The 12,777-nt window shown below is 42.7% G+C and overlaps 1 protein-coding gene across 10 annotated transcripts in view; it reads left to right on the top strand.

Moving 5' to 3' along the window:
- KCNH7 (potassium voltage-gated channel subfamily H member 7) overlaps positions 1-12,777 on the top strand; it is a 343,414-nt gene that overhangs the window by 267,108 nt on the left and 63,529 nt on the right. For 9 of the 10 annotated variants that reach the window (XM_075117891.1, XM_048868489.2, XM_075117890.1 and 6 more), the window contains one exon: positions 6,782-7,207. In XM_075117891.1, coding sequence (XP_074973992.1) covers positions 6,782-7,207 — 426 coding nt within the window. The remainder of the gene's footprint in view (positions 1-6,781; positions 7,208-12,777) is intronic. The other variant, XM_075117892.1, reaches the window with a different exon arrangement.

The raw sequence follows: 12,777 nt of genomic DNA, 5'->3' as shown, positions 1-12,777 counted from the left end.
CTGGAGGATTAAAATCAAAAAGGAGCTCAGCTATTTATCATTTCAGAATTGGGGTAGCCTTATTAGTGATCCAGGTCAGCTTCAAGAAAGAAGATATCAAGGCAATTGAAATATGGGCATTGAAAGGCCATAATAATCACAAACTAATTCAGAAGTTCCTGAGGACATTGGTAATGCTTGTCATCAGGGGTCAAATGTTGGCTTAATTGTCATTTGTTCAGTGGCACTTGTGTAATATAGTATATTTTCAGATAGTAATTTCTGAATTCAGTCATCTCCTGAGGATGCTCAGGTGGTACTGGCTTCATAGTGATGTTATGAATAGAGACAAAAGGGGAAGAAATTGTCCTTGTTAGACATAGTTTGATAGCTGTAATGGAGATAACACACAGGAGAATTGAGAACTGAGGGAGGTTACCTCATGTGAGGAGAGAGACCTATGGTACTCAGAGATCATGCACCTAATGCAGCGGTTCTCAAACTGTGGGTTGCCAGTTCATTTTAATGGGGTTGCCTGGCATGGTAGCATTAAGGGGTGGCAAGCAAGGCAATTGCCCAGGGCCTCACACCACTGGGAGCCCTGCAAAGCTAAGTTGCTCAAGCTCCAGCTTCAGTCCTATGCGGCAGGGCCAGGGTTAGACTCACTGTGGCCCAGGGCAGAAATTCTTAAATGTCTGGGAGTACCCACTAGATAAAAGTGTACGGTGTAGGTAATTCCATAATCATTTCAGTATATACCTGAGGGGGCTTCTGTCAGTCCTCCCCCTTACCCATCCTGGTCCCCAGCCAACCCACTGCTGGGACCTCACCATTCCCCCCTCAAATAAGGGTTGAGGGGGCTATAAAGGAGAGGGGGTTTGGCTCCCTACAGGACCAGTCATTGGAGCCCTACACCCTCCCCCTCTCCCCCCTCTCTGCCCCCATTTCTGCTCCTTCAAAGAATACCTCCTTTAAATCCTTTACCAATCCTTTTTTATCTGATCACCACATCCCTTTGCTACAGAGTATCTGCACTGGACATCCACCCCACATTTATATTATGAGTTGCAACATCATTACCTAACTCCTGTTCCATGTTCACCCCCAACTAAATCCCCTCAGCTGCTATGGGGAAGGTGGAAAAAAACCCACTTCGCATTGGTCAATCTGGCAACGCCCACCGGATCCTGACAAAATCCAGTATTTCACCACTTCCGTGGGTGGATGGGTATGTGCTGCCCCACCTGATCCAGGCAAAAGATCCTGCACCAGCATGGACTTATATAGTATATAGACTTCTCTTCTGGTCACCTGGGAGGAAATGGGTCAGTGGCCACATTCTAGGCTGAGCATATTTCCCTAAGCTGAAAACAGCACACGAGGTAAGTGGTGACAGCAGGTGGTCTGAGCCCCACTGCGCCTCACCGATCACCCGAGCCCTAGTTATTCTTTCTTTATGAAAATGGGAAGGAAACCAAATATAGAAAAGAAGCCAACTGGTCAGTGTTTCTGACAAGATTTCCTGAATCTTAGTATTTCCCTGAAACAACTTTCACACAGCAGTATGGAATCTATGAACATAACCTGCCTGGCATAAATCAACTACACAGTGTCAGTGTAAAGCTGACTGGCACGCTACACAACATCCTAGTGTGCCTCTTTGACTCTTCACCAGGAGACCCCACCCAGGAGCAGGATCTCCTTGGGAAGCCCAAGAGTAGAACTGCCACGTCACAGAAAGGCTCTCCATGAGGAGACAGGCATGAGATTCCCCCCAAAGTGAAAGATCATGTTTGGGGAGCGCAGTACTGGGACTTCCTCCTCCAGTAATTAAATCATGTTTTAAACAGTAAAAGCTGACAGGACTATTTTTTCATTTTATTTTGGAAGCCCCCTATGTTATTGCTACCCTAGGTAGCTGTCTGCTTTGTTTTTGCTATCACTCCCAGTCCTCCATTGCCTTCAAATATATTCTTTTTTTTTTCACTGGCAGAGGAACTACTGTGTTAATCTCAGAGAGACTAAAGACAGAAAGGAGGCAGAGAAGGGCTTCAACCTCTGGGATAAACTCACTTACATGACTTTAGAGATGTTTGGATCCTGACTGCTCACTCACTGGGGAATGTCAATTGCAGATTTGCTACACTGCTGTAATGTATTCCATCTTGACAATTGCTGTTACCCCAGACTGAACATATAAGGGGGAGATACCTCAGAAAGAGGTAGGTAGACAGTAGATGGTTAATCCTACCAATTCTAAATACTTGAGACAAGATTCTCAGCTGATGTAAATTTCTATAGCTCCATTAGAGTCAATAAAACTACGCAGTTTATCCCAGCTCAGAATTTTATTTTCATCAGCAATAAATGGCATAAGCTGACATGAAAAAAATTCAGAACCAGACCATGATGAAGCAGAGAAACTGCCAGCCAGCACAGCAGGGGTTAAAGAGAGAATTTGGGCCCAGCTAGCCCTGCCCTATTATGCCTGCAGCCAATGCCAGGCCTGGAGGGAAGAGAAAAGGAGGGAGCCAGGCTCAGTTTGGGGCTGACTGTTGGAGGGGCAGGAAGTAGCTGTTTTCCTAACTGAGGGGAAAGATCACTAAGTGCCTTCCAAGATGGCCACCTGGGAGGAAGCACAGTCTCCTCAGCCATGGGAGACTGTGGAGGAGACCTAGGAGCCTCCAGTACTGGAGGTAACTGAGAGGGTGAAGCCCAGGAACATTGTAGAGTTTGGCCTCACCAGCTTAGGGGTGCCCTGCCTGAAGGAGCCTGGAACCAGATGCCCTTCAAGATCTACAAAAGGAAGCAGACTGCCCAACTAAATTGAACTAGAGGGGCCATGCCCAAACTGAACAGACACTGGTGAGAAATAGCAGCGGGTTTAGACTTCCTACCAGGAGGGCTGCTCCTGTTCAGGGGTTTACAGTCACAGAGCCCTTGGCTGGGACATTGTGGAAAGGGAGGGTCCAGGTCCCTCTAACACCCCCACACACCACCACTCTTAAAGACTGAGTCACCCACCCAAGCAAGGGGCTGTAAGTAATGTACTCTAACTACCAGGCTGTCAGGCTTCCTGTTACACAGGACTTTCCACTCTGGGGAAAATACTTCTACTGTGGATGCTCAAAGTCTAGCAAAATGCATCCTTCCAAACCAAAATGATACTTTGCAGCTAATAGTGCTGGTAAATCATCAGCTGAAATTGTGAGTAGTTTTTTTTTTTCCCGTCTGTCACTTCTTCCTTGTTATCCTCAGCAACCACAAAGTGAAATGATATTTTCTTCAGTTTCATAATGACAAGTATAGACACTTGTTCTGGGCAAAAATATCCTTTTATCTCAGTTGGAGCAGGACTGGCACGCCATGGTGCAAAGCAACATTCTCAAAGCATTTTCATATCTAAAGAATCAATTTTTATTTCTTTACATCCTGATCCATTGTCTCAGAGTCCAAACAAATTTGGTCACCAAACATTTATTAAGCATCTTTTGTGATGTAGTGGAGTTCATTGTTTAGTATTTTAGTGTAAAGAAAATGTGCCTACAGCCACTGAATGCAGTGAATCTTTGTTTGGGCAGCAGGGAAAAAAGGATGGGGCTCCTTTAAGGGTCCTTACTGCATTTGGGTTATAACGAGAGAGACACATACCTGAGAAGAGCCAAGGGGCAACAGAAAGTGGCTGGCCTAGTTGGGGGCATTGACCCATCATGTGCACCTGGGGGAGGAAAAGGTATTTATACCTTAAGATTCCACAAGGAACTCATTCTTGAGAGGGCATCAGTATCTGGAGCTGTCCATCCATCTAGCTAAAGAATAAATACAGGCTGGACAAAGCAGTGCCTTCACTTTAGAGGGATGGCATGTAGAAGATAGAGAATAAATTAGTCTTAATTCTTAGCCACAATCTACTGATACTATCAGTACAGATGCTGGTAGTGGGTGGGTGTTCTTTTTTATATGAACACCTGTCCATTTTGACTGGTTTGAGAAGACAAGATACCCACATGGCCATCAAACAAAAAATCAGATAATGAATTTCAGGCAATAATCACTTTTGTTGTTCTGATCGTAGTGTAAAGTTTTATATACATTATCTATCAATCACACAAATCATCCAGTCAACCTGTGTCTAAGAAACTATATGTGAAACCACTGGATCTGTGTTTGATCTCGCATCACTTATACACTACAGTTACTTTATTGTGCCTGATTCTGCTCTCATACTCTTCAGTTGCAGTGAAGTCAATAGAAATAAACCAGTGTAAGTGAAAAGAGAATCAGACCCTGACTTCAGTGGAGAGTTACTCCTGATTTACACTAGAGTAGGAGAGAAAAGAATGGAGCTTGATTGTTTCTCCAGCAATACAGCACATTGGTTGGAATTTTCATATAACTGACAAAAAATTGTGAAGAGAGCTTTATTGTTCTTGTTGTCTAATCCATTTCTTTCATTGTCTCAAAACTCTAACAGGAGGACTGTGTTATTTATAAAGTGCATAGCAGTTTCTCCTCCCCTCACCTTACACCCCCCCCCCCGACCACACACACACATTGTTCTCTAATACTAAGAAAACAGCTGATTTATTCTTGTCATGTCACATTATGGGGGTCTGAAAGGGTGAATCCTGCTTCAGATGCTGTACAATGTCTCTGATTCAGTTTGCTATTGACTAATGTCTCTAGTGCAAAAAAAAAAAAAGTTCCATTAGTTAAGTCCCAGCTAAAAAATAAATAATAATGAACATCCTCCACCATCACCTCAGCATGGTGTTTAGTGGCTGCTTAAAGATACCATATAATCTTGTGGATGACTTAATCATTCCCTGCTTCACTTTTCAAATGAGAAGAGTAATTATTAACCCTAGTGTTCTCTCAACATTTTCACAGTAGATCTTTATTGAACAACTAGCGCTGCTTAGGTGGCGAAAGAGAGGATCTAAGTGTTATAAAACACTTGCTGCTGAAAAATTAAACAAAAATAGATGAGCTAATAAGGATTTTTAAAAGATTATTGTGGGAGAAGTTGTCTCACTTTGATCTTGTACCAGCTAAAATCTCAAAACTTGAATAGCTAATCAAAAAGGAAATGAAAGCACACAATGATTATCTCGTAGGGTATTACTTTTTCCCCTAAGATTTCATTCCAGGTAGCTTTTCATTTTTTAATACATACCTTTTTAATTTGTACCTTTTTGAAAGATTCAGTACTAGGCAAATTGGTTGAAACTATAGTAAAGAACAGAATTATCAGATGGATTTTGTAAAGGGAAATCATGCCTCACCAATCTACTAGAATTCTTTGGGGGGATCAATAAGCATGTGGACAAGGGTGTACAAGGGGATCCAATGGATATAGTGTACTTAAATTTTCAGAAAGCCTTTGATGATGTCCCTCGCCAATGACTCTTAAGCAAAGTAGGCTATTACGGGATAAGAGGGAAGATCTTTTCCTGGATCAGTGACTAGTTAAAAGATAGGAAATAAAGGGTAGGAATATATGGTCAGCTCTTACATGGAGAGAGGCAAATAGGTTATCCCCCAAGGATCAGTACTGGGACCTGTACTGTTCAACATATTCATAAATGATCTGGAAAAAGGGAAGTGGCAAAATTTGCCGATGATACAAAACTACTTCCTATCGTTAAGTCCAAAGCAGTCTGTGAAGAGTGACAAAGGGAGTTCACAAAACTGGGTGACTGGGCCACAAAATGGCAGATGAAATTCAGTGTTGATAAATGCAACGTAATGCACGTTGGAAAACATAATGCGGTCTAAATTAGCTGTTACCACTCAAAGAGATCTTGAGTCAGAGTTCTATGAAAACATCCATTCAATATGCAGCATCAGTCAAAAATAGCTGACAGAATATTGGGAATCATTAGGAAAGGGATAGATAATCAGATAGAAAATAAATATATTGCCTCTATATAAATCCATAGTACACCCTCCTCTAGAATATGGTCGCTCCATCTCAGAAAAGATATATTGGAGTTGGGAAAGATACAGAAAAGGGCAACAAAAATTATTAGGGTACGGAACAGCTTCTATATGAGTAGAGATTAATAAGACTGGGACTCTTTAGCTTGGAAAAGAGACGACTAAGCAGGGATATGATAGAAGTCTATGAAATCATGACTAGTGTGGAGAAAGTAAATAAGGAAGTGTTATTTACTCCTTCTCATAATACAAGAACTAGGGGTCACCAAATGAAGTTAATAGGCTGCAGGTTTAAAACTAAAGGAAGTATTTCTTCACACAACGCACAGTCAGCCTGTAGAACTCTTTGCCAGAGGATTTGTGAAGGCCAAGACTATAACAGGGTTAAAAAAAGAACTAGATAAGTTCATGAAGGATAGGTCCATCATTGGCTATTAGCCAGGAGGGGCAGGGATGTAAAACCACGCTCTGAAGTGTCCCTAGCCTCTATTTGCGAGAAATAGGGAATCGCAATATGGGATGGATCACTTGATGTTTGCCTGTTCTGTTCATTCCCTCTGAAGCACCTGGCATTGGCCACTGTTGGAAGACAGGACACTGGGCTAGATGGACCTTTGGTCTGACCCGTATGGCTGTTTATGATCTAATTTCCAAAAATGTAATAAATATTACTTGGCAGTAGAGTGGGATTAGATGGAAATTTTGACTGCATAAGGACTGTATAATCAGGACCTAACCTCCAGGTCTAAATAACACAATACAGTTTAACTATTTCACTATATTTGCTATATTTTTTTTAAATATGCACAGATTGTTTTACTCTGATTTGTTAATTCTTTACATGCTATATTTCTTGTTCTAGGTTCTATCCTTAGGAGCAGATGTTCTGCCAGAATATAAACTCCAGACACCTCGCATCAACAAGTTTACTATATTGCACTACAGTCCTTTCAAAGCAGTCTGGGACTGGCTCATCTTGTTGCTAGTGATATATACTGCCATATTCACTCCTTACTCTGCGGCCTTCCTTTTGAACGATAGCGAAGAACAGAAGAGACGAGTGTGTGGATATTCTTGCAGCCCACTGAATGTGGTAGACTTAATTGTGGATATTATGTTTATCATTGACATTCTAATAAACTTCAGAACAACATATGTAAACCAGAATGAAGAAGTGGTAAGTGACCCAGCAAAAATAGCAATTCACTACTTCAAAGGCTGGTTCCTAATTGACATGGTTGCTGCAATTCCTTTTGACCTGCTGATTTTTGGATCTGGCTCTGATGAGGTAAGCTAAAATAAAGAAGTAGCCTTTTCTTCCCAAGTATTGACTTTGATAATCTGCTATATCCACACATAACATTTCCCTGACAGTGAGCTCAATTAGGCTGCTCAGTAATCTCCCAAGGAAAGTGGTGAAAGCCCCAGCACTTGGGACTTAAAATTTAACTGGACAAAACACCAGTAAAATGGTAGCGGATGAGCCTTCTCTGGCAGAAAAACAGACTGGATGACCCAAATCAATTTTTTTCATTCTCAAATTCTTTGACACAATCTTCTTTACAAATAACATAAACATACCATACATGCAGCATTGCAAAATAATCTTGGTGTTCCAAAGACATTTCTCTCTTCCTGTCTTTCACTCACACACATGGTTAAGCTGTTCTGTGGATAGGTTGCGGGAATCACTCATCAGGTCTGTCAATCTGGCAATGTTAAACCAAAACTATTACTAGGTTTGTTTTTTAAATCATTTTAGAAGTTCAAATCCTTGCTAAAATAACCTGGGCCAGATCCTCAGCTGATATAAACTAATGTAGCTCTATTAACTTCACTTGAGCTGGTCTGATTTATACCAGCTGGGGCTTTGGCACAAGAGATTTAGTACTATGGTATTTAAGTTTCTTATCTGTGCTCAGATGCAAAACTTAAATGTGTTATATGCAGTTTAGGTAAAGCAAGTGTAACCTTGACCTGCACCAGTTTTCAAATATATACATTTGAAAACTGTCCAAATGTGTGTAACGCACACACATTTTGTGGATACCTAACCCAGTTCTGCCTCCTTCCAAAGAGTTTTTATTTAATTTAAGAAAGGCTAAAGTTATAATGTACTTTGTGATGAAAGCTGAACTGACAAGTAAAAAATTCTTTTTTGAGGGTAGGGTAGAATTAGAGCAGTTTAAAAAAAAATTGCAGCAGCAAACCCAGCAAAATACGATCTGTAGGTTTCACAAAAGACACAATGAATCCACTTTTCCCCAGTACAATTTTGCACATTTTGAATTAAGGGAAACTGAAAGTTTTGTGAATAATGTGTATGTGTTGTGAAGGGAGAAGAGAAGGTGAACATTACTGCCAAATTGATGATCTTAGCATGAAATTTACTCATTTCACCAGGTACCATCAGTGTTGCATTGTGGAAACTGTTATGTCTACATATACAAAGAGGAAAAACATACATTCCATCTAAAATAACTTTATATTAAAGAAACGCAACAAGAAGGAACAAAAATCAATTCTTCGTAAAAGAGCACAATTAGTGGGTCTTCTTTCACAGACGGAACTGAGTTCTGAGAACAAGATGGCTATGCTCAGAAGGGTAGTTCTTAGAAACTTAAGCAAACAAGTATTTAAGGGCCTAGAGCAAACAAATGACACAATGTTTAGTAGCCATTTGCACCTCAGAGACTAGTGATAATTTATAGTCTTACAAAAGTCAGAAAGAAAAATGTGTAACCTACAGTTTCTCTTACTTCTGCGTTTTAAGTTGTATGGAATGAGATGGGCTTTCCTCCTCCTTCCCCTCCTTTTTGATGGACCGATACTATGGTGATGTGGACCATATAAATACTTGGGAAGGAGAATGAGAGATCAGTTCCTTAGGGATCGTTCTGTTTCCCACTGAAGTTGATCAAAAGATCCCTGTTAATTTCAATGGGCTCCGACACTTATAGAAGGGAAAATGGGGAGTCTGGAGATATGTGCAGGGAACAAAATTAGTGGAAATAAAGTCTTGTGAAAGGAATACCGGGAGGAGGCCCAGGCAGGAACGTCTGTGAGGGGAGGGCTCCTGCCTCATACTGAGAATGAGGAGCGATCAGCAGGTTATCTCAAGTGCTTATATACGAATGCACAAAACCTTGGAAACAAGCAGGGAGAACTGGAGGTCCTGGTGATGTCAAGGAATTATGACGTGATTGGAATAACAGAGACTTGGTGGGATAACTCACATGACTGGAGTACTGTCATGGATGGTTATAAACTGTTCAGGAAGGACAGGCAGGGCAGAAAAGGTGGGGGAGTAGCACTGTATGTAAGGGAGCAGTATGACTGCTCAGAGCTCCAGTATGAAACTGCAGAAAAACCTGAGTGTCTCTGGATTAAGTTTAGAAGTGTGAGCAACAAGAGTGATGTAGTGGTGGGAGTCTGCTATAGACCACCGGACCAGGGGGATGAGGTGGATGAGGCTTTCTTCCGGCAACTCACAGAAGCTACTAGATCGCACGCCCTGGTTCTCATGGGTGACTTTAATTTTCCTGATATCTGCTGGGAGAGCAATACAGCGGTGCATAGACAATCCAGGAAGTTTTTGGAAAACGTAGGGGACAATTTCCTGGCGCAAGTGCTCGAGGAGCCAACTAGGGGGGGAGCTTTTCTTGACCTGCTGCTCACAAACCGGGAAGAATTAGTGGGGGAAGCAAAAGTGGATGGGAATCTGGGAGGCAGTGACCATGAGTTGGTTGAGTCCAGGATCCTGACACAGGGAAGAAAGGTAAGCAGCAGGATACAGACCCTGGACTTCAGGAAAGCAGACTTCGACTCCCTCAGGGAACGGATGGGTAGGATCCCCTGGGGGGCTAACATGAAGGGGAAAGGAGTCCAGGAGAGCTGGCTGTATTTCAAGGAATCCCTGTTGAGGTTACAGGGACAAACCATCCCGATGAGTCGAAAGAATAGTAAATATGGCAGGCGACCAGCTTGGTTTAACAGTGAAATCCTAGCAGATCTTAAACATAAAAAAGAAGCTTACAAGAAGTGGAAGGTTGGACATATGACCAGGGAAGAGTATAAAAATATTGCTCGGGCATGTAGAAATGAAATCAGGAGGGCCAAATTGCACCTGGAGCTGCAGCTAGCAAGAGATGTCAAGAGTAACAAGAAGGGTTTCTTCAGGTATGTTGGCAACAAGAAGAAAGCCAAGGAAGGTGTGGGTCCCTTACTGAATGAGGGAGGCAACCTAGTGACAGAGGATGTGGAAAAAGCTAATGTACTCAATGCTTTTTTTGCCTCTGTCTTCACTAACAAAATCAGCTCCCAGATTGCTGCGCTGGGCATCACAACATGGGGAGTAGATGGCCAGCCCTCTGTGGAGAAAGAGGTGGTTAGGGACTATTTAGAAAAGCTGGATGTGCACAAATCCAAAGGGCCGGATGAGTTGCATCCGAGAGTGCTAAAGGAATTGGCGGCTGTGATTGCAGAGCCATTGGCCATTATCTTTGAAAACTCGTGGCGAACGGGGGAAGTCCCAGATGACTGGAAAAAGACTAATGTAGTGCCAATCTTTAAAAAAGGGAAGAAGGAGGATCCTGGGAACTACAGGCCAGTTGGCCTCACCTCAGTCCCCGGAAAAATCATGGAGCAGGTCCTCAAAGAATCAATCCTGAAGCACTTACATGAGAGGAAAGTGATCAGGAACAGTCAGCATGGATTCACCAAGGGAAGGTCATGCCTGACTAATCTGATCACCTTCTATGATGAGATTACTGGTTCTGTGGATGAAGGGAAAGCAGTGGATGTTTTGTTTCTTGACTTTAGCAAAGCTTTTGACACGGTCTCCCACAGTATTCTTGTCAGCAAGTTAAAGAAGTATGGGCTGGATGAATGCACTATAAGGTGGGTAGAAAGTTGGCTAGATTGTCGGGCTCAACGGGTAGTGATCAAAGGCTCCATGTCTAGTTGGCAGCCGGTGTCAAGTGGAGTGCCCCAGGGGTCGGTCCTGGGGCCGGTTTTGTTCAATATCTTCATAAATGATCTGGAGGATGGTGTGGATTGCACTCTCAGGAAATTTGCGGATGATACTAAACTAGGAGGAGTGGTAGATATGCTGGAGGGCAGGGATAGGATACAGAGGGACCTAGACAAATTGGAGGATTGGGCCAAAAGAAATCTGATGAGGTTCAATAAGGATAAGTGCAGGGTCCTGCACTTAGGACGGAAGAACCCAATGCACCGCTACAGACTAGGGACCGAATGGCTAGGCAGCAGTTCTGCAGAAAAGGACCTAGGGGTGACAGTGGACGAGAAGCTGGATATGAGTCAGCAGTGTGCCTTTGTTGCCAAGAAGGCCAATGGCATTTTGGGATGTATAAGTAGGGGCATAGCGAGCAGATCGAGGGACGTGATCGTACCCCTCTATTCGACATTGGTGAGGCCTCATCTGGAGTACTGTGTCCAGTTTTGGGCCCCACACTACAAGAAGGATGTGGATAAATTGGAGAGAGTCCAGCGAAGGGTAACAAAAATGATTAGGGGTCTGGAACACATGACTTATGAGGAGAGGCTGAGGGAACTGGGATTGTTTAGTCTGCAGAAGAGAAGAATGAGGGGGAATTTGATAGCTGCTTTCAACTACCTGAGAGGTGGTTCCAGAGAGGATGGTTCTAGACTATTCTCAGTGGTAGAAGAGGACAGGACAAGGAGTAATGGTCTCAAGTTGCAGTGGGGGAGGTTTAGATTAGATATTAGGAAAAACTTTTTCACTAGGAGGGTGGTGAAACACTGGAATGCATTACCTAGGGAGGTGGTAGAATCTCCTTCCTTAGAAGTTTTTAAGGTCAGGCTTGACAAAGCCCTGGCTGGGATGATTTAATTGGGGATTGGTCCTGCTTTGAGCAGGGGGTTGGACTAGATGACCTCCTGAGGTCCCTTCCAACCCTGATATTCTATGATTCTATGAATGCAATAAAAAGAAAGAGCTGGTGCATTAAAGGGATGAGGAAAACATGAACCGTTCCCTCACCAACAAAGAGCTTTTCTTTGCAAAAGAAGACCAAAAGGCACAGAGGCAGATACAGCAATAGCAGTATCTTCTTATCTTTTGCATTTGTCACACTTACCAGTCGTCAGTCTCCTGTATTTCTTGAGTCAAGTACCATCTCCTAACTGGCACCTGGGAGGAAAAAGACGCAAAAGGGGCACCACTGATAGCACTGCCATATGGTGCTGCTATTCACTTGGACCAATTTGTTCCTACAATTTATGGAGAAGAAGAGAACAAATCTAGGGAGGAAGCTGCAGTGAGTCTATGAAGAGGGGCTACATAGGATGCTTCCCCCACTGCTCCTCCACCTTTCCCCCTCTGGAAATTATCCACATGACCCCTATGCTGTGAGGGAAAAGTCCATAGAGTCAGGGAATGAAGAGAAGCCAGGAAGGAACCACTCTTAAGTGCCCTGATCCAAAGCCCACTGTGGTTAATGAAAAGACTCCCAATACTCTTTAGATGTGGCCCTAAGTGTCATGGTTCTCCCCTCCAACAGACATGTGGCAGGAAAAGGTGTGGAGTGCTAGATTCTATAGTGATGGGCACTACAGAAAAACTCTAGGCAGGTAGGTAATGTTGCAGAACAGCAGCAAAGAATATTCTAGCAGCTGAATTCCCAAATAGCACAAATTTCAGCAGAAAATATTGGACCATGTATTGCTTATTGCTTATGGTGGATATAAGGAAATCAATTATTCATTTTATCCCTCTTTTCATAATTGAATATTTCTGCTCACTGTAGAATCTAGTTAGCTTTGTCTGAGAAACAACCAGTCTATGGACTTTTATGACCAGTTCAACATATCTTT

Source organism: Caretta caretta, chromosome 11 (genome assembly GCF_965140235.1).
Source record: "Caretta caretta isolate rCarCar2 chromosome 11, rCarCar1.hap1, whole genome shotgun sequence".
NCBI classification, from domain to species: domain Eukaryota; kingdom Metazoa; phylum Chordata; order Testudines; family Cheloniidae; genus Caretta; species Caretta caretta.
Note: the sequence above shows the minus strand (reverse complement) of the source record. Positions and strands in the feature narration are given on the sequence as shown.